Source organism: Monodon monoceros, unplaced genomic scaffold, assembly GCF_005190385.1.
Source record: "Monodon monoceros isolate NGI ecotype Baffin Bay Population unplaced genomic scaffold, NGI_Narwhal_1 Super_Scaffold_15, whole genome shotgun sequence".
Lineage (NCBI taxonomy): Eukaryota > Metazoa > Chordata > Mammalia > Artiodactyla > Monodontidae > Monodon > Monodon monoceros.
Window position 1 is genome coordinate 30,932,267 of NW_021703771.1, and position 19,316 is coordinate 30,951,582.

General features: G+C 36.2%; 1 protein-coding gene across 6 annotated transcripts in view; it reads right to left on the minus strand.

The window, feature by feature from the left end:
• USP45 (ubiquitin specific peptidase 45) overlaps nucleotides 1-19,316 on the minus strand; it is a 62,749-nt gene that overhangs the window by 16,159 nt on the left and 27,274 nt on the right. For 5 of the 6 annotated variants that reach the window (XR_003793704.1, XR_003793705.1, XM_029223795.1 and 2 more), the window contains 3 exons: nucleotides 14,488-14,618; nucleotides 6,959-7,046; nucleotides 706-787 (listed from right to left, as the gene is read on the minus strand). Coding sequence is in view for 4 of the 6 variants with exons in the window: in XM_029223795.1 (XP_029079628.1) it covers nucleotides 706-787; nucleotides 6,959-7,046; nucleotides 14,488-14,618 (301 nt within the window). In the remaining 2 variants the exon portion in view is untranslated. Of the gene's footprint in view, nucleotides 1-705; nucleotides 788-6,958; nucleotides 7,047-14,487; nucleotides 14,619-19,316 lie in introns of those variants that run through there. The other variant, XM_029223797.1, reaches the window with a different exon arrangement.

Genomic DNA, 19,316 nt, shown 5'->3' on the forward strand with positions numbered 1-19,316 from the left:
AGAGAGTAAAATACAAATAATATTTTTAAACATTTTCTATAAATGATGACTACACGTTACCACTAGTTACTATCTCAAGGCAGAATATACGTTCCAGACAAGGTAAATCGTTAATAACAAGGGATATAAATCCACACTTAAATACTGATCACTGTAAATGATCATCTTTGATTAGTTAATCACGGTTTCTGCCTCATATTTTGGCTGATGAAGACTCAACATTAGGAGTAGACATGTATGCTTGATTTAATAGTACTCTCATAAATAATGGTTTCCTTGCATTTGGAGCAATTTTTGGAGAATTTTTGGAGCACTGAAGCATTTTGTCTAGTTAAGACTAGACAATATCCATAAATCCACCTATCTAAGTACACTTCAACCACAAAATGATACAATGTGATAAAAGTGAACTTCTAAGCGAGGTTGCTACTTTCAACAACCTTTCAAGTCTCCCATAAGATACTTCACTTAAGGGCATCAGTGTCAATCTGTATATTTGATATTATTTTTATTTTTTAAAATTCACATGGATTCTAACATTTTCTTTCGATGACTCATTAGACTGTCTTGCAGCCACAGGAGTAAGTACACCCTCCTTTTAAGGCCATTAGTTCACATAATGCTCAGTTCCTTTCCCTGCCCCCAAAAGAAACTTACAATATTTTCTTCTAGAAAAAAGTTTTAATAGTGAAAGAGTCAACATACCTTTGACTTTTTTTCTCGTTTCATCATCAGCAGTTTTAGTAGTTGGGTTGTTAAATGCTTTGAGAATGCCAGCTTGTATTCGCTATAAAACAAAGTAATAAGAATTTATTAAGAATCTATACGAGAATATATTCTTTCAAAGCATTATTTTGTGTTCCTGTAAATAGGATCTGGTTTTAGTGCCAATCAACTCAAGCTTCATCCTCTTAATAAGAGGAGGACCTTCAAACAGCAAGGTACAGTGGATCTCAGTTCCCTAGTAAAATAAAATGACTGAATTTTAAAAAATATCAAATATGTCCTTTCTTCTAGTTCTAAAATTCCATTAATGAATAATGCTCTAATGCCAAATCCTCCCCCAAACAAAAGTCAAGATTCCCAAGTTTAGGTTCTCTCTTGGGTTTAAAGCATTTTCCTCAGTCGACAAAAAGCAAGCAGCCTAGTTTCATTTTGCTTATAGGTTTAGAGTAAGTTCTCCTTTTCCCTTCTCTCCCCTATCTCTCCCCGTCTCCTGCCCCCTCTCTTCCTCTCCCCCACTCTGTCCCTAAAATGATTTACTCCTTAATTAGGACAAAAAGTAACAAATAGACCATAGGAAATTTCTTACCTATGAAGAAAATCTTAATATAAATATATAAGAAGCTATTAAACTGGTCACTATGACCTCCATGTAGATTATTTTACTTATATACATAGATGACTAAAGTCCAGAATATTCTCCACAGCAAGAGCCCAAATCTTAACTGTTGTTTTATTTGAATTTAGTTGTCAATAACAATCATGTGTTAAGGTCATTAGCAACTCTTAGTAAATGATAAGGTTTATGGTTCCACATCTCTTGCATGTGTTTTAGGAAAGATCCAACCTCACAGAAAACTCTCAGAATAAAACTATATATATTCCAAAAATAAAGACATTTAAGCTAATAAATTATCATCTTTTACACTAATTATGGTCCTACTTAGTGGATGAATTTAATCTTCTTTAATTCACATTTTAACAGTGGGGTGAGGGGAAAGCTTATTAATTATTCTTCAAAATATATTTTTTAAGTAAAGTCTTAATCACAGGTTTTCATATATGTGAAACCACTGTTAGACCTGGACTTCTTGGTGTGAAAATGATACATAAATCTGCTATTAAAAAATTATTATGTCAGAGAAATTAAACCCAACTGCAGACTTCCCAGAGAATAATAAAACTTTGCATATCAGAATCCAAGATACTTCCCACCGTTCAGAAGAAAATTCACAGCTTTATATATTTAAATCAGTTGAAAAGAATAAAAACAAGTGAATTAAGCAGCCAACTTATAAATTTAGAAAAGGACATCAAACCAAACAAAAGTATAAGGAAAGAGTTAATGAAGATAAAAGTAGAAATTGAAGAGAATAAATGAATCGAAAGCTGACTCTTTTTTTTTTATTTTGCGGTACGCGGGCCTCTCACTGCTGTCGCCTCTCCCGCTGCGGAGCACAGGCTCCGGACGCGCAGGCTCAGCGGCCATGGCTCACGGGCCTAGCCGCTCTGCGGCATGTGGGATCTTCCCGGACCGGGGCACAAACCCATGTCCCCTGCATCGGCAGGCAGACTCTCAACCACTGCGCCACCAGGGAAGCACCCCCAGTTTTATAAAACTAAACAATATATTATTTAAGCATACAGAGGTAGCTCTCAGAAACTATAAGAAAAAGCAGTGGAATGATTTCTGTAAAAGTCAAAATAGTGGTTGCCTCTGATGAGGAAGAAGTATTTGAAAAAAAGAAGTAGGTAGTTTTTATGGTACTAATAACATTCTTTTTCTTTTTTTTTTAACTCTGGGGGTGGTGGTAGGGAGAAGTGCTAATAATATTTATAATAATATTATGCTTTAAACTATATGTATATTGGTACACATTCTTCTGTATGTGTGATATGTTTTACAATAAGTTTTTAACACCCTCCCCCAATAATTATGAAAGTGAGTTTTGTTTATTAACTAGCCTATGATCAGCACATTTTATTTCCTAGAACTGCTCACTATTCTCTTCAAGTGTTGTTTTGAAAGTTAATGCAATGTATACCTTACATATATACAAAGTAGGGTAGAAAAGTGAACATACAGCAATCCATACCATGTCACACTCTCCTGAAATATATGTGAAGGAAACTGAAATAATGTGTCCCAGAAGCTATTAAGTATTGAAATAATCTCCAATTCAGACTCAATAAACTTGAAAGTTTATATCATTTGGATATTGTCCAAGCTAAACTTGACTTTTATACCTTGAACAGAGAACTTATTAAACTAAAATATGAAAATTAGAATGGTGTGAATTCCATGTAAGAGAAACTTTTAATGGACTTAAATGAAAGATGCCAATAAATACCCATGTTCACCTATAAATATTTAATATAACTGTAAAAAGCCTCTCCAGCCACTGAAGATAAAGCCTCTAATTCAACTTAGAAGTCTATAAATTTATTCTACAATTTTGAACATTCAGATGACTTTCAATAGAATTTAATGAGCCTTTACCATACTCTAAAATGTAAGCTATGATATCACACTTCTAAAAAAGAGTAAAAACAATTAAGCTGTTTAAATTATTGACTTTTAAACTATTAGACTTTTGCTTTTTTATTTTATCCTAGCCACAAATTTATATTCTCTGCTCTAAACTGTTAAAGAGTTAATAGGTAGTTCATCAAGCTGAATAAAATAAATAGGCTTAGGTCCATCTCCAACCTTTCATTGTTGTGCTTTGAACCATTTAGGTTTAAAAAAAAAAAAGACTTTGGTTAGGGAGTGACTAACAACCACAGCACATAAATCATTTAGCAGTACCCATGTTCGACTAGTTCAAATCTCCATGTTAAACTTCTTTCAAAAATAATGCAAACACTCATAATTTAAGTTAGCTGAGATATTCTACCTTTAAAATAATCTTACCCAGTAATGTATTAAAGCGATATATCTTTGATAATGCAAATGTAATTATCATTAATTTAGAGATAGCTCAAATTAAAAGGAAAAAAGTAAAGAAGCATATATTTCTAAGGTAAAAAGGCTGCCTATAAAAGAAGTTCTTATTGTGAATTTTATTTTATTTCACACATAAAAAATTTAGAATTTTTGCACAAATGATCCCTTTCTTTAGCTCTCTACTCAGCGAGTTATATTCCTCGACTTCAGAGTCATAAGAAAAAGACCCTAATGAAACAATATGAAAAGAGGTCAGTAGTTTTTAATCATCACTAGAAGAGTCTGGTGGCAGACATACCGCTGTAGCCTTCCTTCAAGCAAAAAACACATGGCAGAGACAAACTACAACAGCAGCCCGATTAACAGCTGCGGAGTTCCCAGGCCAGACAATGCAGCTTCTGCTTGGGTACTCACTGTAACTGACTGGCACGACTGTCCTTGCTTACGAGACTGAATAGATCCACAGACTTGACATTTTAATTCTGCCACACCATCTAAAACCCTCAAATAAAGGAAGAAAGATAAGAGCTTTCAAAAACCAATGTTTCCTGCTGTACTGCCTGAGTTTTCAAGATACTGTGAATCATCATAATGTATCATTATGACAAAAGAATAATTTAATTGTAACAAAGAATGCCATCAAGTAATACAAGTAAAACAGAAAAAAAAATTATAGGGATAGATTTTATTGTTTTATTTGTAATATCAGCAGAGAAAAACATTGTAAAGAGTGACTTTTAATTCCATTTACAATGATACATGACCACCATGTAGCAAATGTATCCTGCAAATCATAGGGGAAAAAATATTATTCTAGCAACTGATGGTTTGAATTAATCCTAAAGTAACTACTATGTCATCTGTAGGCTCAGAAGGTCAAAATGCATTTACTACTCATAACACAAAGACAGAGCATCTCTTTCCACCTTACTACCTTGCATCAACCCCTTCAATAAGAGTATCAATATATCATAGTTATTAAATCAGAGTTAATACTTTTTTCAAATAGTGAAATAATTATGGTTAAATTTTAAATAGCAAGCTTAAAAAATGGGTGATTTATACTAGTCACTGATGACCAAGAATTAAAATTAAACTTTAATAAGCAGTATGGGATAAAATTAGATAATTAGTTTCGAGGTCAGAAAGACTTAAGTTTGAATCTCCATTCTTGATATCAGTTTCTAGATCTAAGAAAATGTGATCAAATATTAGCTCAGGGGGATTGTGTTAATGTCCCAAAACTTAACTAATTACAAATCTCTTTACTGACTTTTTTCAAAACAAATTACAGGTAAAACATAATGCAGAATTACCCTGTCAATTTAACAGTTTATTCAAATTATAACATATTCAAAATAACTGCAAATCCCCAAGTAACTAGCTAGTATAAATCATTTAAGAGACTGTTTTCTTCCCAATTCAAATTCTCAAGAAATACTGTCCATTTAAAGGGTAAGCACAGGGAATTCCCTGGTGGTCCAGTGGTTAGGACTCGGTGCTTTCACTGCCAGGGGCACAGGTTTGATCCCTGGTCTGGGAACGAAGATCCAACAAGCCATGAGGCATGGCCAACAAAAAAAAAAGGGCGTGGGGCGGGGGGTAAGCACAGGCAACATATTCAACAAACATTCACTGAGCACTACTGTGTGCAAGGCACATGGGATACCATTCCTTGAGGAGACCACAATCTAAGAGAGATGATAGACGTAAATCTAAATAGAAGGTAGTAGGGTTCATAATCAAAATACATAAAAATAGATGGCAGAGAAGGAGTGACACCTTCAGAAGCTGAATTCAACTAATTTAATATGAAAGTCTAACAACAGCCAATTAAGGATAGGATTGTAATATACACCGTTTGGTAGCAGGAGGGTGTAATTAACTCATTCTTTTTTTTTTTTTTTTTTTTTTTTGCTGTACGCAGGCCTCTCACTGTTGTGGCCTCTCCCGTTGCGGAGCACAGGCTCCGGACGCGCAGGCCCAGCGGCCATGGCTCACGGGCCTAGCTGTCCGCGGCATGTGGGATCTTCCCAGACCAGGGCACGAACCCGTGTCCCCTGCATCGGCAGGCGGACTCTCAACCACTGTGCCACCATGGACGCCCTTAACTCATTCTTTAAGATAATTTACGAAAAAATATTAGAACCATAACTCTCTCTTCACTGAAAACTGGCCATTAGGAGTAAAGAAACACTACAGTGTTATGTACAATTCAAACAAAGTAGAATTTAAAAAAAAAAAGGAGGGTCCACCCTGCCTAGTAACATAGTAAACACCTACCACAAACATATCAGCACTTCATTTTCACCTGGTTGCTCTACTACCATATTAATATTTAGATTAAGAAGGGTATTCACCTTGAACAGAAAACAGGATTTCACCTGTTATTAACAATTATGATTGGCAGGGGCTGCCCAGAGTGCTGTGTTGAGAATGATTCTGAGACTGAACACTGACTCAGTGGAACTGTTATGAATGATGAGCAGGGTCTGCTATGAGAGAGAAAGGGAGGAAGTGGAGGATATGTGCTGTGTATTTGATATCTTGCATCTTTAATATCTTGTATTTTCTCTGAAAAATTGTATACTATTTGCATACGACCCCACCAAAAAAGGTGAATATAATTTAATATTAAAGTCAACCAACAGCCAATCAATTAAGGGACAGGATTACAATAAACCCTGTTTGGGAAATCTAACCAGTCCTTTTTTACTCAGAAACAGTCCCTGATCCAGGAGGCTGGGACCCCAATTTCCTGGTTCCTGAGTGGACTGCAATCCAACATGGGATAATGGGACTTCTCTCTTTTGGGAATTTAGAATTGGGATTCACAAGCAGCAAGCCATGGTGGTCAGGTGCTACCACTCAGACAGGGAAACAAAGAAACTACTCTGTCCACAGAGAGATGGGTAAAGAAAATCTATAGAGCCATAGAAACTGGGGGGAAAAGGAGAATACTTTCCGGATTCCTGAGAACCTTCCTGTCCTATATCCCCCTTTATCTGGATTATTAGATTTCCTTTTCTTTATTTAAGCTAGTATTAATTAATTTCTGTTATTTATAGCCAAAGGGCATTAACTAATAAAGGGTAACAGAGTTGCGAAAGAGTGAAAAAATAATCTTCTGGTAGAAGGGGCAAAAAAGTGGGGGGAAGAGAAGAGTAAATAGAAGTTTAAAAAAAAATCAAATTACTCTCAAACGTACATTAAAATTTTGGTAAAAATTCCTTCAGTTTTGTACCCTCTTCTTAAAGAGAATATGTGATAAACACAAAGAAACCTGACCTTTGTTTCTTCTGTCCTCACTGCATCAAGCAGATAATGAAGAAGTTCCTGACTGTCCTGTTGTTGAAAACTTTTAAATCCAGGAGCCCTATGATTTAAAAACAAAACAGGAAAGAAAAAAAGAACATTTTATCAACAATATATTATTATTATTTAAAATCACCTTGAAATAACATATATTCAAAGATTCAATTTATTCCTTTTTCTATAAATAGAAAGACAAAATGTGGTTACTGTTCCAATTAGGATGAGATCTTCAGTACACTGAGAATAATATGGCTAAACACTTATTAAGCAACTACTACATGCCAAGTACAGTACATATGTTAAGCTTCACATAATCCTGAAACAAGCTTGGAATGTACTATTTTCTTTAGCTTATATATGAGGGTTCAGAGGGACTATTTAATTTGCAAGGTCACACAGCACGTAAAAAAGCAGTATTCAAACCCAAGCTACTGTGATCTATTATCTTCCTACCTTATATAACCAAAAGAAAAGCAAGAGATTATTTATATTAATATAAAGAACTATAAACTGTTATCTCTATGAAGGTTTTCATTTTATGAATTTGACAATCAGATTTCCTGTGTATTAATTAAATAAAAGGATAAGGGGTTATTCATGGAGAAATCAGCACAGCAAATGTTTAGCTGATTTCAGTAACTTTAAAAAGTAATATTTACTGCAATTAACTCAATGCTAAAATGAATATTTTTGCCTTAAATGCAAACAATTACTAAATTTAAAAAGTGCTCTGAGCTAAGATGAAGAAAGAATTTTGTCAAAATAATACAAAATAGTAAGACTATCTCATGGTAGTACAAGTTTACAATGGTCTTATTATGACATATACCACATATGTCATTTGATGTACACAACAATGCTGTTAAGGAATTCATAAATACATACTCCGCCATTTTATATAAGGGACTTGAGCATCCATGGATTTTGGTATCCTCGGGGGTCCTGGGACCAATCCCCTGTGGATACCAAGGGACAACTGTAATACGAATTCCGCTTTATGCTTGAGAAAACTGAAGAACAAGTTCAGTGCCACTGACATAAATCCAGGTCTTCTGATTCTTGAGTCCAGTACTTTAAGCATTATTCCTCATCATCTCACGATGATTATTCATCCTAGTAATGTACTAGTGTGAGTCCCTGGTGCTAAAACACTCTCTGAACTACTGGCGAATCTAGCCTGAAACAGGAACCATCATTTCAGTTACTCTTGCTAAGAAGTAGCAAATAGCATGATGTAGAGAACACTTTCACTTACTCCCTTGGTGGGCTTCCCTTTCTGCGTGTGGTGGATAGTGCCCACCTCCTAGATCGGAGATGAGGACAGAAACCAAGATGGATACAAATTCCAACCCCCTTAGGGCCTCCCCAGTTGGAATTCATAAAGGCAGAAATTGCATGACACTACACTTAGGCTGTAGGTATCAGGAAAGGTCTGGGAAGTAGAAGAAGACTGGGAGGGGAAATGGGGATCCTTCAGAGAGCCTCACAGCCAGGCGGCAGGTAGGAGGAGATAGTTTATGGCTTTCGAAGCAGACACACAGGAAGAAATAGTTCCCAAACAAAGGAGAAACTGTCTTCACCAGGTCTCTACCTATAGCTCCATCTCAACCATGCACAAAGCACTTACTGCCTTCTAAACCACTGAAGAAAATTGAATAAACCTAGATTTTTTTCTTTCTTCTTTTACTTAGGGCTGGGGAACAAATCATATGATGACTTATAGAATCTCTACCAATAAATACCAAAAGAGACCTTCAAACTTAAAGGATAAACATAGAAAAATCACTAAATATATGAAAAAATTCACCCTATTCAAAACAAGGGAAACTCTAAACATTCACAGGAACTGTGCCTTAGTGAAAGCGTTACTGTGGGAAAGAGTTGAGAACTTTCAGAAATCTCAAATTCTAAGAGGAAAATGCATACACACTCATAAAACAGGAACAGACTGCCAAGACAAAGAAATTTAAGACAAGAGAGACTTCATGGAGATGTCTTCTGGGTGCAGATGAATCAGTCTGTTCATAATCCAAAAACTCTCTCTGCTCCAAACATAACAAAATATAAAAAGAGAAAACAAACAAACAAAAAAGGCTTAAGTGGGATTCAATACAAAAAAATCTCACAGAACAAAAATATTAGAACATGAAATTGTAGGCAGACTAAAAAACAGACTTGACAGGCTCTAGGCCTGAAAGAGCTCAGTCCTGAAGGGTAAAGAAACCTAAAATTACTTCAGACAGAGACCAGAGCCAGGATCATTGTTTAAGGATGGTTGATCTTACCAAGAGCCTGAAAGGAAGCCCTTAGGCAAGTGTTACCTAAGGCTACAACAGAACACAGGCACAGCCTAGGGACCTGAACCTGAGCCAAACCTTCTACAGACTCTTCTCCCATCTGCTAACCAGGGCAGCATGGTAACTGAATCATTAAGAGAGCTGGATCTCCAAGGCCAGCCTGGAGGGAAGGGGTGAGGCTATCATAAAATTTAAAATTTTTAGGCAGAAAGAGGAGGTGGATATGAGGAAGGGAGAGGATGGGAGAAAGCAAAGGAGTCGAAGACAGGAGCAGAAGAACAAAAAATTCACTCCAAAGACTACAATCCAGTATTATAAAACACATAAAGAAATCTAATGTTAAAAACAACTGAAATGAATTTACTTCACTCCAAATAAATTGTATAGAACTGTCCCAAAGGTGTTACCATAAATATGTTGAGAATGTCCAAAAGCATAAAATAAAGGCATAACTGCCAATAAAAGCCCAGATACTACAAAAAATAGAAAAAAATTTAAATAAGAACATGTAGATATAAGATAGCAAATTAAAATATTAGAAATAAGAAAATAAAACTACAGATATAAAAATACAAAAAATAGGATAAACTCTAAACTATACACAGTTGAAGGGTAAATTAGTAAATTAGAAGATAATACTGAAGAACATACCCAGAATACTATATAGCATACTGAACTTTCATCTTTTTTTTTGGCTGGGCCGCCATGCAATCAGGATCTTAGTTCCCCGACCAGGCCAACCAGGGACTGAACCCATGCCCCCTGCAGTGGAAGCGAAGAGTCTTAACCACTGGACTGCCAGGCAAGTCCCTGAACTTTCAACTTATTTTGAGACTTTGATGGCATCCTTAATGTACGTGACACACCACAGAATATCACAAAACTAGGAATATATGTGTGTGTGTGTGTGTGTGTGTGTGTGTGTGTGTGTGTGTGTGTGTAATTTCTTCATGGACAAAACCCAAAGAAAGCTCAGCACATCAATACTAGTTAGCAACATGAAGGAATAAAGGAAGCAAAAAGGTGGGCATGAATGAGGGACTTGCCTGGTGGCACAGTGGTTAAGACTCCGAGTTTCCAATGCAGTGGGCCTGGGTTCGACCCCTGGTCCAGGAACTAGATCCCACACGCATGCCGCAACTAAGAGTTTGCATGCCACAACTAAGGAGCCCTCGAGCCTCAACTAAGGAGCCTGCCTGCAGCCACTAAGACCCGATGCAACGAAATAAATAAATATTTTTTTTAAATGGGCATGAATGAGAATGGAGACATAGAATCACTCTAGCATCTCTGAACCTTTCAGGGAAGAGTTCATGTAAAAACTAGTGACACCCAAATAAGATCTATACCGGAGTTGATAGTACTATGTTAATGTCAATTCCCTGGTTTTGACAATGCACTACTATCATATAAGATATTATCACTGATGGAAGCTGGATGCAGGGTACACAGGAACTCTGTACTCTTCTTGTAACTTTTTGTGAGTCTCAAAACTATTGCAAAATAAGATACTGAAGGGTAAAAAAAAGCCAGAGGAAAGCTGAAGAACTTGCTCCCAACAATTCATCACAAGTGGTCAAAGTGTCTGACAATCACCATTATAACAGAATCTTCAAGAGATTGGCTCAACTTTCAAAAATCAATCAATGTATGCATACAACATGGAAGAATCTCAAAATAATTATGCCAAGTGAAAGAAGCCAGACCAAAAAAAGAGTACATGTTGTATGATTCTATTTATAGTTGACCCTTGAACAACACAAGTTTGAACAGTACAGGTCCACTCACATGCAGATTTTTTTCAGTAAATACGTACTAGAGTACTACACAATCCTCAGTTGGCTGAATCAACAAATGTGGAACCTGGGATCTGGAGGGCCGACTGACTGTTAAGTTATATGCAGATTTTTGACTTCAGGGAGGGTTGGTGCCCCAAAACCCTGTGTTGTTCAAGGGTCAACTGTAAACAGAATTCTAAAAAATGCAAACTAATCTATAGTGGCAAAAAATAGGTAAGGGGTAGCCCTGGGGCGGGGCTTGGGGAAGGAGTCCAGAGAGGGATTACAAAGGGGCCCGAGAAAACTTTTAGGGGTGACAGATACATTCATCATATTGACTGTGGCAATGGTGTTACAAGTGTATACATATGTTAAAACTTAACTGATATTACACTTTACATACATACAGTTTATTGTAAATCAAATATGTTCACTAAAGCTATTCAGAATATCCATTAATACAATTCACTATTTCAACAGGTTAAAAAATATATGATTATTTTAATAGATGCAGAAAAAGCACTCAGTAAAATTTAATACCCATTCTTTTTTCTTATAAAAAACAAACATTTATTATCTCATTTTCTCTGGGCCAGGAATCAAGGTATACCAATACCCATTCTTGATAAGATCTCTCAGAAAAAACTAGGGATGAGAATTTCCTCAACCTGATAAAAGGTATCTATGAAAAACCTACAGCTCTTATCATTCTTATGTGTGAAAGCCTGAATGCTCTGCCCCTTATATCAGGAACAAAGCAAGGATGTCTATTATATCACTCCATCGCCACACTAGAGATCCTTGCCAGCAATATAAGGTAAGAAAAATATATAAAAGGATACAGCTTGGAAAAGAAGAAATAAAATGGTCTGTGTTTACCAATGACATTACTGTCTACATAAGAAATCCCAAAGAATCTACATAAAGCTACTCTAACCAGTAAGTGAACTGAGCAAGGAAGCAAGAAAAAAGGTCAATACACAAAAATCAACTGTATTTCTTTATATAAGCAATGAGCAACTAGAAATTGAAAAAAAATTTAAGTACCAAATTACAATAACTACCATTTAAAAAAACCATGAAATTCTTAAGGTAAATCTAACAAAATGGGTGAAGGATTCATAGGATGAAAGACATAAAATTTTGATGAGGAAAAATCAAGGACCTAAATAATGAAAAGGTATCTGATAATCATGCATTGGAAGACTCAACACTGTTAAGATGTCATTTCTCTCCAAGCTGATCTACACATTCAATGTAATCCCAACTGACAAACTAATTTAAAAGTCACATAAAAAAGTGAAGGACCTAGAGCAGTAACCCACCCCCCCAAAAAAAGAAAATTTGAGGACTCACACCATCTAATTCCAAGACTTAGTATGAAGCTATAGTAATCAAGACAGTACAGTATTGGGGTAAGAACAGACATATAGATCAATGGAACAGAACAAAGTCCAAAAATAGACCCAACATATATGGCTTAAATCACCTGACTTTTTCTTTTTAATCACTTTTGTTAATATATACATATCTCTTTTTAAAATAAATACAATAAAGCAAAAGAAAATGCAATTTAAAAATATTTTCAAATAACGTTTGATCCAGTAATTCTATTTATCCCACAGACATACTCTCATAAGTGCAATGATATACACACACACACACATATACACACATATCTATATGTAAAATCAAATAAGTTATAGCCACATGTACTAATATAGAAAGATGTATAAAACACATTAAGCAAAACAAGCAAGTTGCAAACAATTTATTTTTATGTCTATGTATGCATAATCACTTTTGGATAGAATAAAGAAAACAGATAACAGTAGTCTGAATTTTTATCTATGAGCACCTATCATTTTAATAATAATTAGAAAATGTTTACAAATCTCTATAAAACCAGAAAAAAAAAAGACACAAAACAAAGTTATTTTGGGGAGAGTCAAAAACAAATTTCTAAAGTACATAATGTCCTAAAAACTTTTTAACTCTATGAGGCACCCAGGTCTCTGAGACTTTTAAAGGCTTTTTTTGATCTTTAGGCTTTGAAAAAACAGCACCTGGCAACCAAATGAAACATATAATAAACCCTCCATATTTTGGACTACATTTAAAATACCATGGCACATTATACTAAGTGAAATAAGTCAGTTACAATAAGACAAATAATGCATGATTCCAATTATATGAAGTACCTAGAAAGGGGGGAGGGGAAAAGTGGAGTTACTAATTAATGAACAAGTTTTCGTCAAGCAAGATGAATAAGCTCTAGAGATCTGCTGTTCAACACTGTACCTACAGTCAACAATAACACATTGTACACTTGAAATTTTTTTAAGAGGGTAGATCTCATATTGTGTTCTTTCCACAATAAACTTTTTTTTTTTTTTTGCGGTACACGGGCCTCTCACTGTTGTGGCCTCTCCCGCCGCGGAGCACAGGCTCCAGACGCGCAGGGCCAGCGGCCATGGCTCACGGGCCCAGCCGCTCCGCGGCATGTGGGATCCTCCCGGACCGGGGCACGAACCCGTGTCCCCCGCATCGGCAGGCAGACTCTCAACCACTGCGCCACCAGGGAAGCCCCACAATAAACTTTTTTTAAAAAGAAAGTTAACATTGGTACAATACTATGAGATAAAATAAAATGCAATAAAACATAATACAATACCATGGCTTAGGTAACTAGCTTAAATTAAAATGAAATTTTAAAACCTGGAGATATACAAAAATGCAAGTTCACATTTAAAGAATTTTGTTTCTACATATTTTACTAATTGTGGACTGGACTAGTTTATGAGCTCCTGAAAGGGTCTGTTTTTCATAAATTATAAGCTGTGTACCCCTGGATTCTAGCAACTACTTGTAGTTGATCTCAAATTTCTATAAAGGAATAAATGAATGTCAGGTCCCTTATGACATGTGTTTATTTCTAGGCACACAAGTATTTTGTTTTTAAATATACTGTGATATCTTGGGAAATTTACTTAAATTCTGCATGCCTCAAAGCTCATCTTTAAAAATAAGAAAACTAGGTTAGATGATCTATTATAGCACTCTTAGATTTTATAATTCTATAATTTTCTCACTTTATGGTATTACATCATGGGCTTCTGAGTCAGGACAGGTATCTATTTAAACCCTATTTTTGTCACCATGAAACAAGGTAAGCTACTCAACTTCTGGGGGGTCTCAGTTTCCTTATATATAAAATGGGGATAAACAATCACTTCTTCAGAGTATTATGAGATATAATTTAGATAAGGCACACAGCTGCAACTAAACGAATGTTAGTTCTTTCTCTTGGTAGTCTAGGCAATAACAGCCATGTCACAGTCAGAGTCAAACTACTCATATTAAGTGATAAACACATTAGTGTTTTGTAACTCATGATTATTTATATTAAGAATGTAGATGTACCCACTTCTGACAAAGCTGATTAAAAAGAACTCTGGGAGAAAGCGGTCCTCTTTCAGTCTCCTTCATGCTGTGAAGAAACAGGAACAAGGCTGAGGTCAATGGTCCAGGGCTTGAAAGTTCCACCACTAATGGGTCCTTTAAAAACATGATCAACTCTATATCAGAAATACACAATTTTTTAAAAAAATATTTTTTAAAATCTAAGTTACACTCTGTTTAAATGATGACTAAATCACCTCAAGTGTATATAAGATGAATATATAAAAAATGAAATTAAATGCCTTACCTTGAAAAATACAGGTATTTTCATATCCTCTGCCCTTTACTTAATAAAACTATTAGCTTAAGAGTGAAAAACCAGCTTGTAACTGTCCCTTAATGTGCTCTCCTAAAATAAAAGTACCCATCGACTTGATATTTGTACAAATTCACAAATTTGTACAAATTCACAAATAATCACAAATTATATTTATGAGCAAAACTCCATGCTCTTCTTTTCCCCAAATATTTTACTAACAAAATAAGGAATGAGAAATTATGTCACAAATTGGTACACTATCTCCCTCTTTTAAAGGAGAGAGACATACAGTTTGACAAAAGCAGCTACAACTGTGTGAAGGAGCAACACTCTTTATTCTAGAATTTTTTCCCCGTCAAGTTTTATCTTCTAAAATGTTATCCTTGCTAGTAACCCCTCTCCTTACAGACAATGAATAAAAAGCAGATCCCAAATATAATCCTCAGACTCTATAGAATGTTATCTTCTAAGACAACTATCACATATGTTGTCTCATTCATAAACTCATGAAATACAAATTACATATATATTTCATACCAACTATCCTTAAAAATCAGCCATCTGGCAAAACCACAGAAAAGACAGGCTATAATTTTCTATAGCTTTTGAATATCATAAGTGATTTCTGCAATGTTCAGTAAATTGAAAGCTACCTCAAGGGTCAAAAGTAAAATCGAAGGCAGTTTCAAAGCTCAAGCACTAAGGTGCAGTATCCCCTGCTCCCAACTTAAGTATTTTGAGACAGTTTAAAAACTTCAGAACTGAGTGAGTAAATAACCTGTTTTTAAAAGTATATTTAAAATTTGAAAACAAAAGCAAGTTTATTGATGAGAATGAAATATGGGTGAATCTCACTAACATGTTGACAGAAGCCAAATGTAAAAGAGTCCATATTGCATAACTTCATTTATATATAATATTAAAACAGGCAAAACTAATCTGCTCTTTAGAAACCAGGTTAGTGGCTATCCTTGTGAGGCAGGCAGGGAATGGAAGGCAACCTGAAGGGGGCTTCTAGCAGCTGGTAAAGCTCTGTTTCTCGAGAAAAATGTTGGTTAGTTTCAGTTCAGTGTATTCAGTTTGTGAAAATTCATCAACTCTACATTTATGATGTACACTCCTCTGTGTGAATACTTCAATAAAAAGTTTTTTAAAAGTAAGCACACTGCTGCCCAGAGATAAACCCACGCACACATGGTCACCTTATTTTTGGTAAAGGAGACAAGAATATACAGTGGAGAAAAGACAGCCTCTTCAATAAGTGGTGCTGGGAAAACTGGACAGCGACATGTAAAAGTATGAGATTAGATCACTCGCTAACTCCATACACAAAAATAAACTCAAAATGGATTAAAGACCTAAATGTAAGGCCAGACACTATAAAACTCTTAGAGTAAAACATAGACAGAACACTCTATGACATAAATCACAGCAAGATCCTTTCTGACCCACCTCCTAGAAAAATGGAAATAAAAACAAAAATAAAATGGGACCTAATGAAACTTAAAAGCTTTTGCACAGCAAAGGAAACCATAAACAAGATGAAAAGACAACCCTCAGAATGGGAGAAAATATTTGCAAATGAAGCAACTGACAGAGGATTAATCTCCAAAATTTACAAGCAGCTCATGCAGCCCAATATCAAAAAAACAAACAACCCAATCAAAAAATGGGCAGAAGACCTAAACAGACATTTCTCCAAAGAAGATATACAGATTGCCAACAAACACATGAAAGAATGCTCAACATCATTAATCATTAGAGAAATGCAAATCAAAACTGCAAGGAGGTATCACCTCACACTGGTCAGAAGGGCCATCATCAAAAAATCTACAAAAAATAAATGCTGGAGAGGGTGTGGAGAAAAGGGAACCCTCTTGCACTGTGGGTAGGAATGTAAATTGATACAGCCACTATGGAGAACAGGATGGAAGTTTCTTAAAAAACTAAAATTAGAACTACCATATGACCCAGCAATCCCACTACTGGACATATACCCTGAGAAAACCATAATTCAAAAAGAGACATGTACCACAATGTTCACTGCAGCACTATTTACCATAGCTAGGACGTGGAAGCAACCTAAGTGTCTATAGACAGATGAATGGATAAAGAAGATGTGGCACATATATACAGTGGAATATTACTCAGCCATAAAAAGAAACGAAATTGAGCTATTTGTAGTAAGCTGGATGGACCTAGAGTCTGTCATACAGAGTGAAGTAAGTCAGAAAGAGAAAAACAAATACCGTATGCTAACACATATATATGGAATGTAAAAAAAAAAAAAAGGTTCTGATGAACCTAGGGACAGGACAGGAATAAAGATGCAGACGTAGAGAATGGACTTGAGGACATGGGGAGGGGGAAGGGGAAGCTCACCAAGTGAGAGAGTAGCATTGGCATATATACACTACCAAATGTAAAATAGATAGCTAGTGGGAAGCAGCCGCATAGCACAGGGAGATCAGCTCGGTGCTTTGTGTCCACCTAGAGGGGTGGGATAAGGAGGGTGAGAGGGAGGCGCAAGAGAGAGGGGATATGGGGATATATGTATACGTATAGCTGATTCACTTTGTTATACAGCAGAAACTAACACAACATTGTACAGCAATTATACTCCAATAAATATGTTAAAAAAAAAGTAAGCACACTGTTGATATTCATATAAATATTAACAAATTGAATCCAGCAACATAGAAGAAGAAGAATACATCATAACTAACAGGGGTTTGTCCCAGGAATACAAGATAGGTTTAACATTTGAAAATCAATCAATGTAACTTACCACATTAACAGAGAATAAAGAAGAAAAACTATGATAATCTCAGTAGATGCTGGAAAAGCACTTGACAAAATTCAACATCCATTCATGAAGAAATGCTCAGAAAACTAGGAATAGAAGGGAATGTCCTCAACCTTATAAAGAACACCTGTGAAAAACCTACAGTTAAGTTCATTCTTTTTGGGCTTCCCTGGTGGCGCAGTGGTTGAGAATCTGCCTGCTAATGCAGGGGACACGGGTTCGAGCCCTGGTCTGGGAGGATCCCCCATGCCGCGGAGCAACTAGGCCCGTGAGCCACAACTACTGAGCCTGCGCGTCTGGAGCCTGTGCTCCGCAACAAGAGAGGCCGCGACAGTGAGAGGCCCGCACACCGTGATGAAGAGTGGCCCCCGCTCGCCACAACCAGAGAAAGCCCTCGCACAGAAACGAAGACGCAACACAGCAAAACTAAATTAATTAATAAAAACTCCTACCCCCAACATCAAAAATTAATTAATTAAAAAGTTCATTCTTTTTTTTTCAGTGCAGTGTCTAGTCTGTTTTTTTTTTTAAAGAAGATGTTGGGGGTAGGAGTTTATTAATTAATTTATTTATTTTTGGCTGTGTTGGGTCTTCGTTTCTGTGCGAGGGCTTTCTCTAGTTGTGGCGAGCGGGGGCCACTCTTCATCACGGGGCGCGGGCCTCTCACTGTCGCGGCCTCTCTTGTTGCGGAGCACAGGCTCCAGACGCGCAGGCTCAGTAGTTGTGGCTCACGGGCCTAGTTGCTCCGCGGCATGTGGGATCCTCCCAGACCAGGGCTCGAACCCGTGTGCCCTGCATTAGCAGGAAGACTCTCAACCACTGCACCACCAGGGAAGCCCCTGCAGTGTCTAGTCTTAAATCCTCTTCTTTTTTTTTTAAATTGAAGTATATTGGTGTACAAGATTACATAAGTTACAGGTGTACAATATTATTATTCATAATTTTTAAAAGTTATACACCATTTATAGTTATTATAAAATATTGGCTATTCCCCGTGTTGTACAATGTAACTTGTAGCTTATTTTGTACCTACTTTTTTCTTTTTTTTATGGCCTCACCATGCAGGATCTTAGTTCCCCAACCAAGGATAGAACCCATGCCCCCTGCATTGGGAGTGCAGAGTTTTAACCACTGGACTGCCAGGGAAGTCCCTGTACCTACTCTTTATAATGAAGGACTGAGTGTTTTTCCCTTAATTTTGGGATTAAAGCAAGGATGTCTGCTCTCATCACTTCTATTCAACATGTTACTGGTGGCTCGAGCCAGCAAAATAAAGTAAGGAAAAGAAAGAAAAGGCATACAGATTACGAAGGACCAAATAAAACTGGTGACTGAAAGAGTAGTGATCTACACTGATAGTCCCACAGCCCAGGTCTGCTGTATGTCCTAAAAAACTAAGACCTAAGATTGAAAATTCCCCTCTTAGAATGACACAAACCTACAATGATCAGCTATAATATGATTGCCATATATAGTAATTTCACAGCTCCACATGTGAAATACTTAAACCTAACATCCAATCACAGTTAATAAGAAATCTTTTCAAATGACTAGCATTAACTTCCATTTAGTAAAGTAGTCTTCACTATCTCACTACAATCTAGAAGAGGACACTGGGCTCTAACATAAAAATTTTAAGAGGCTGAACAGGCAATGAGTTTACAGACTGCCTTTTCAACAAAAAAATACAACAATATTGTCTTTAAAAATTGCCTCCTTGGAAGAAAAA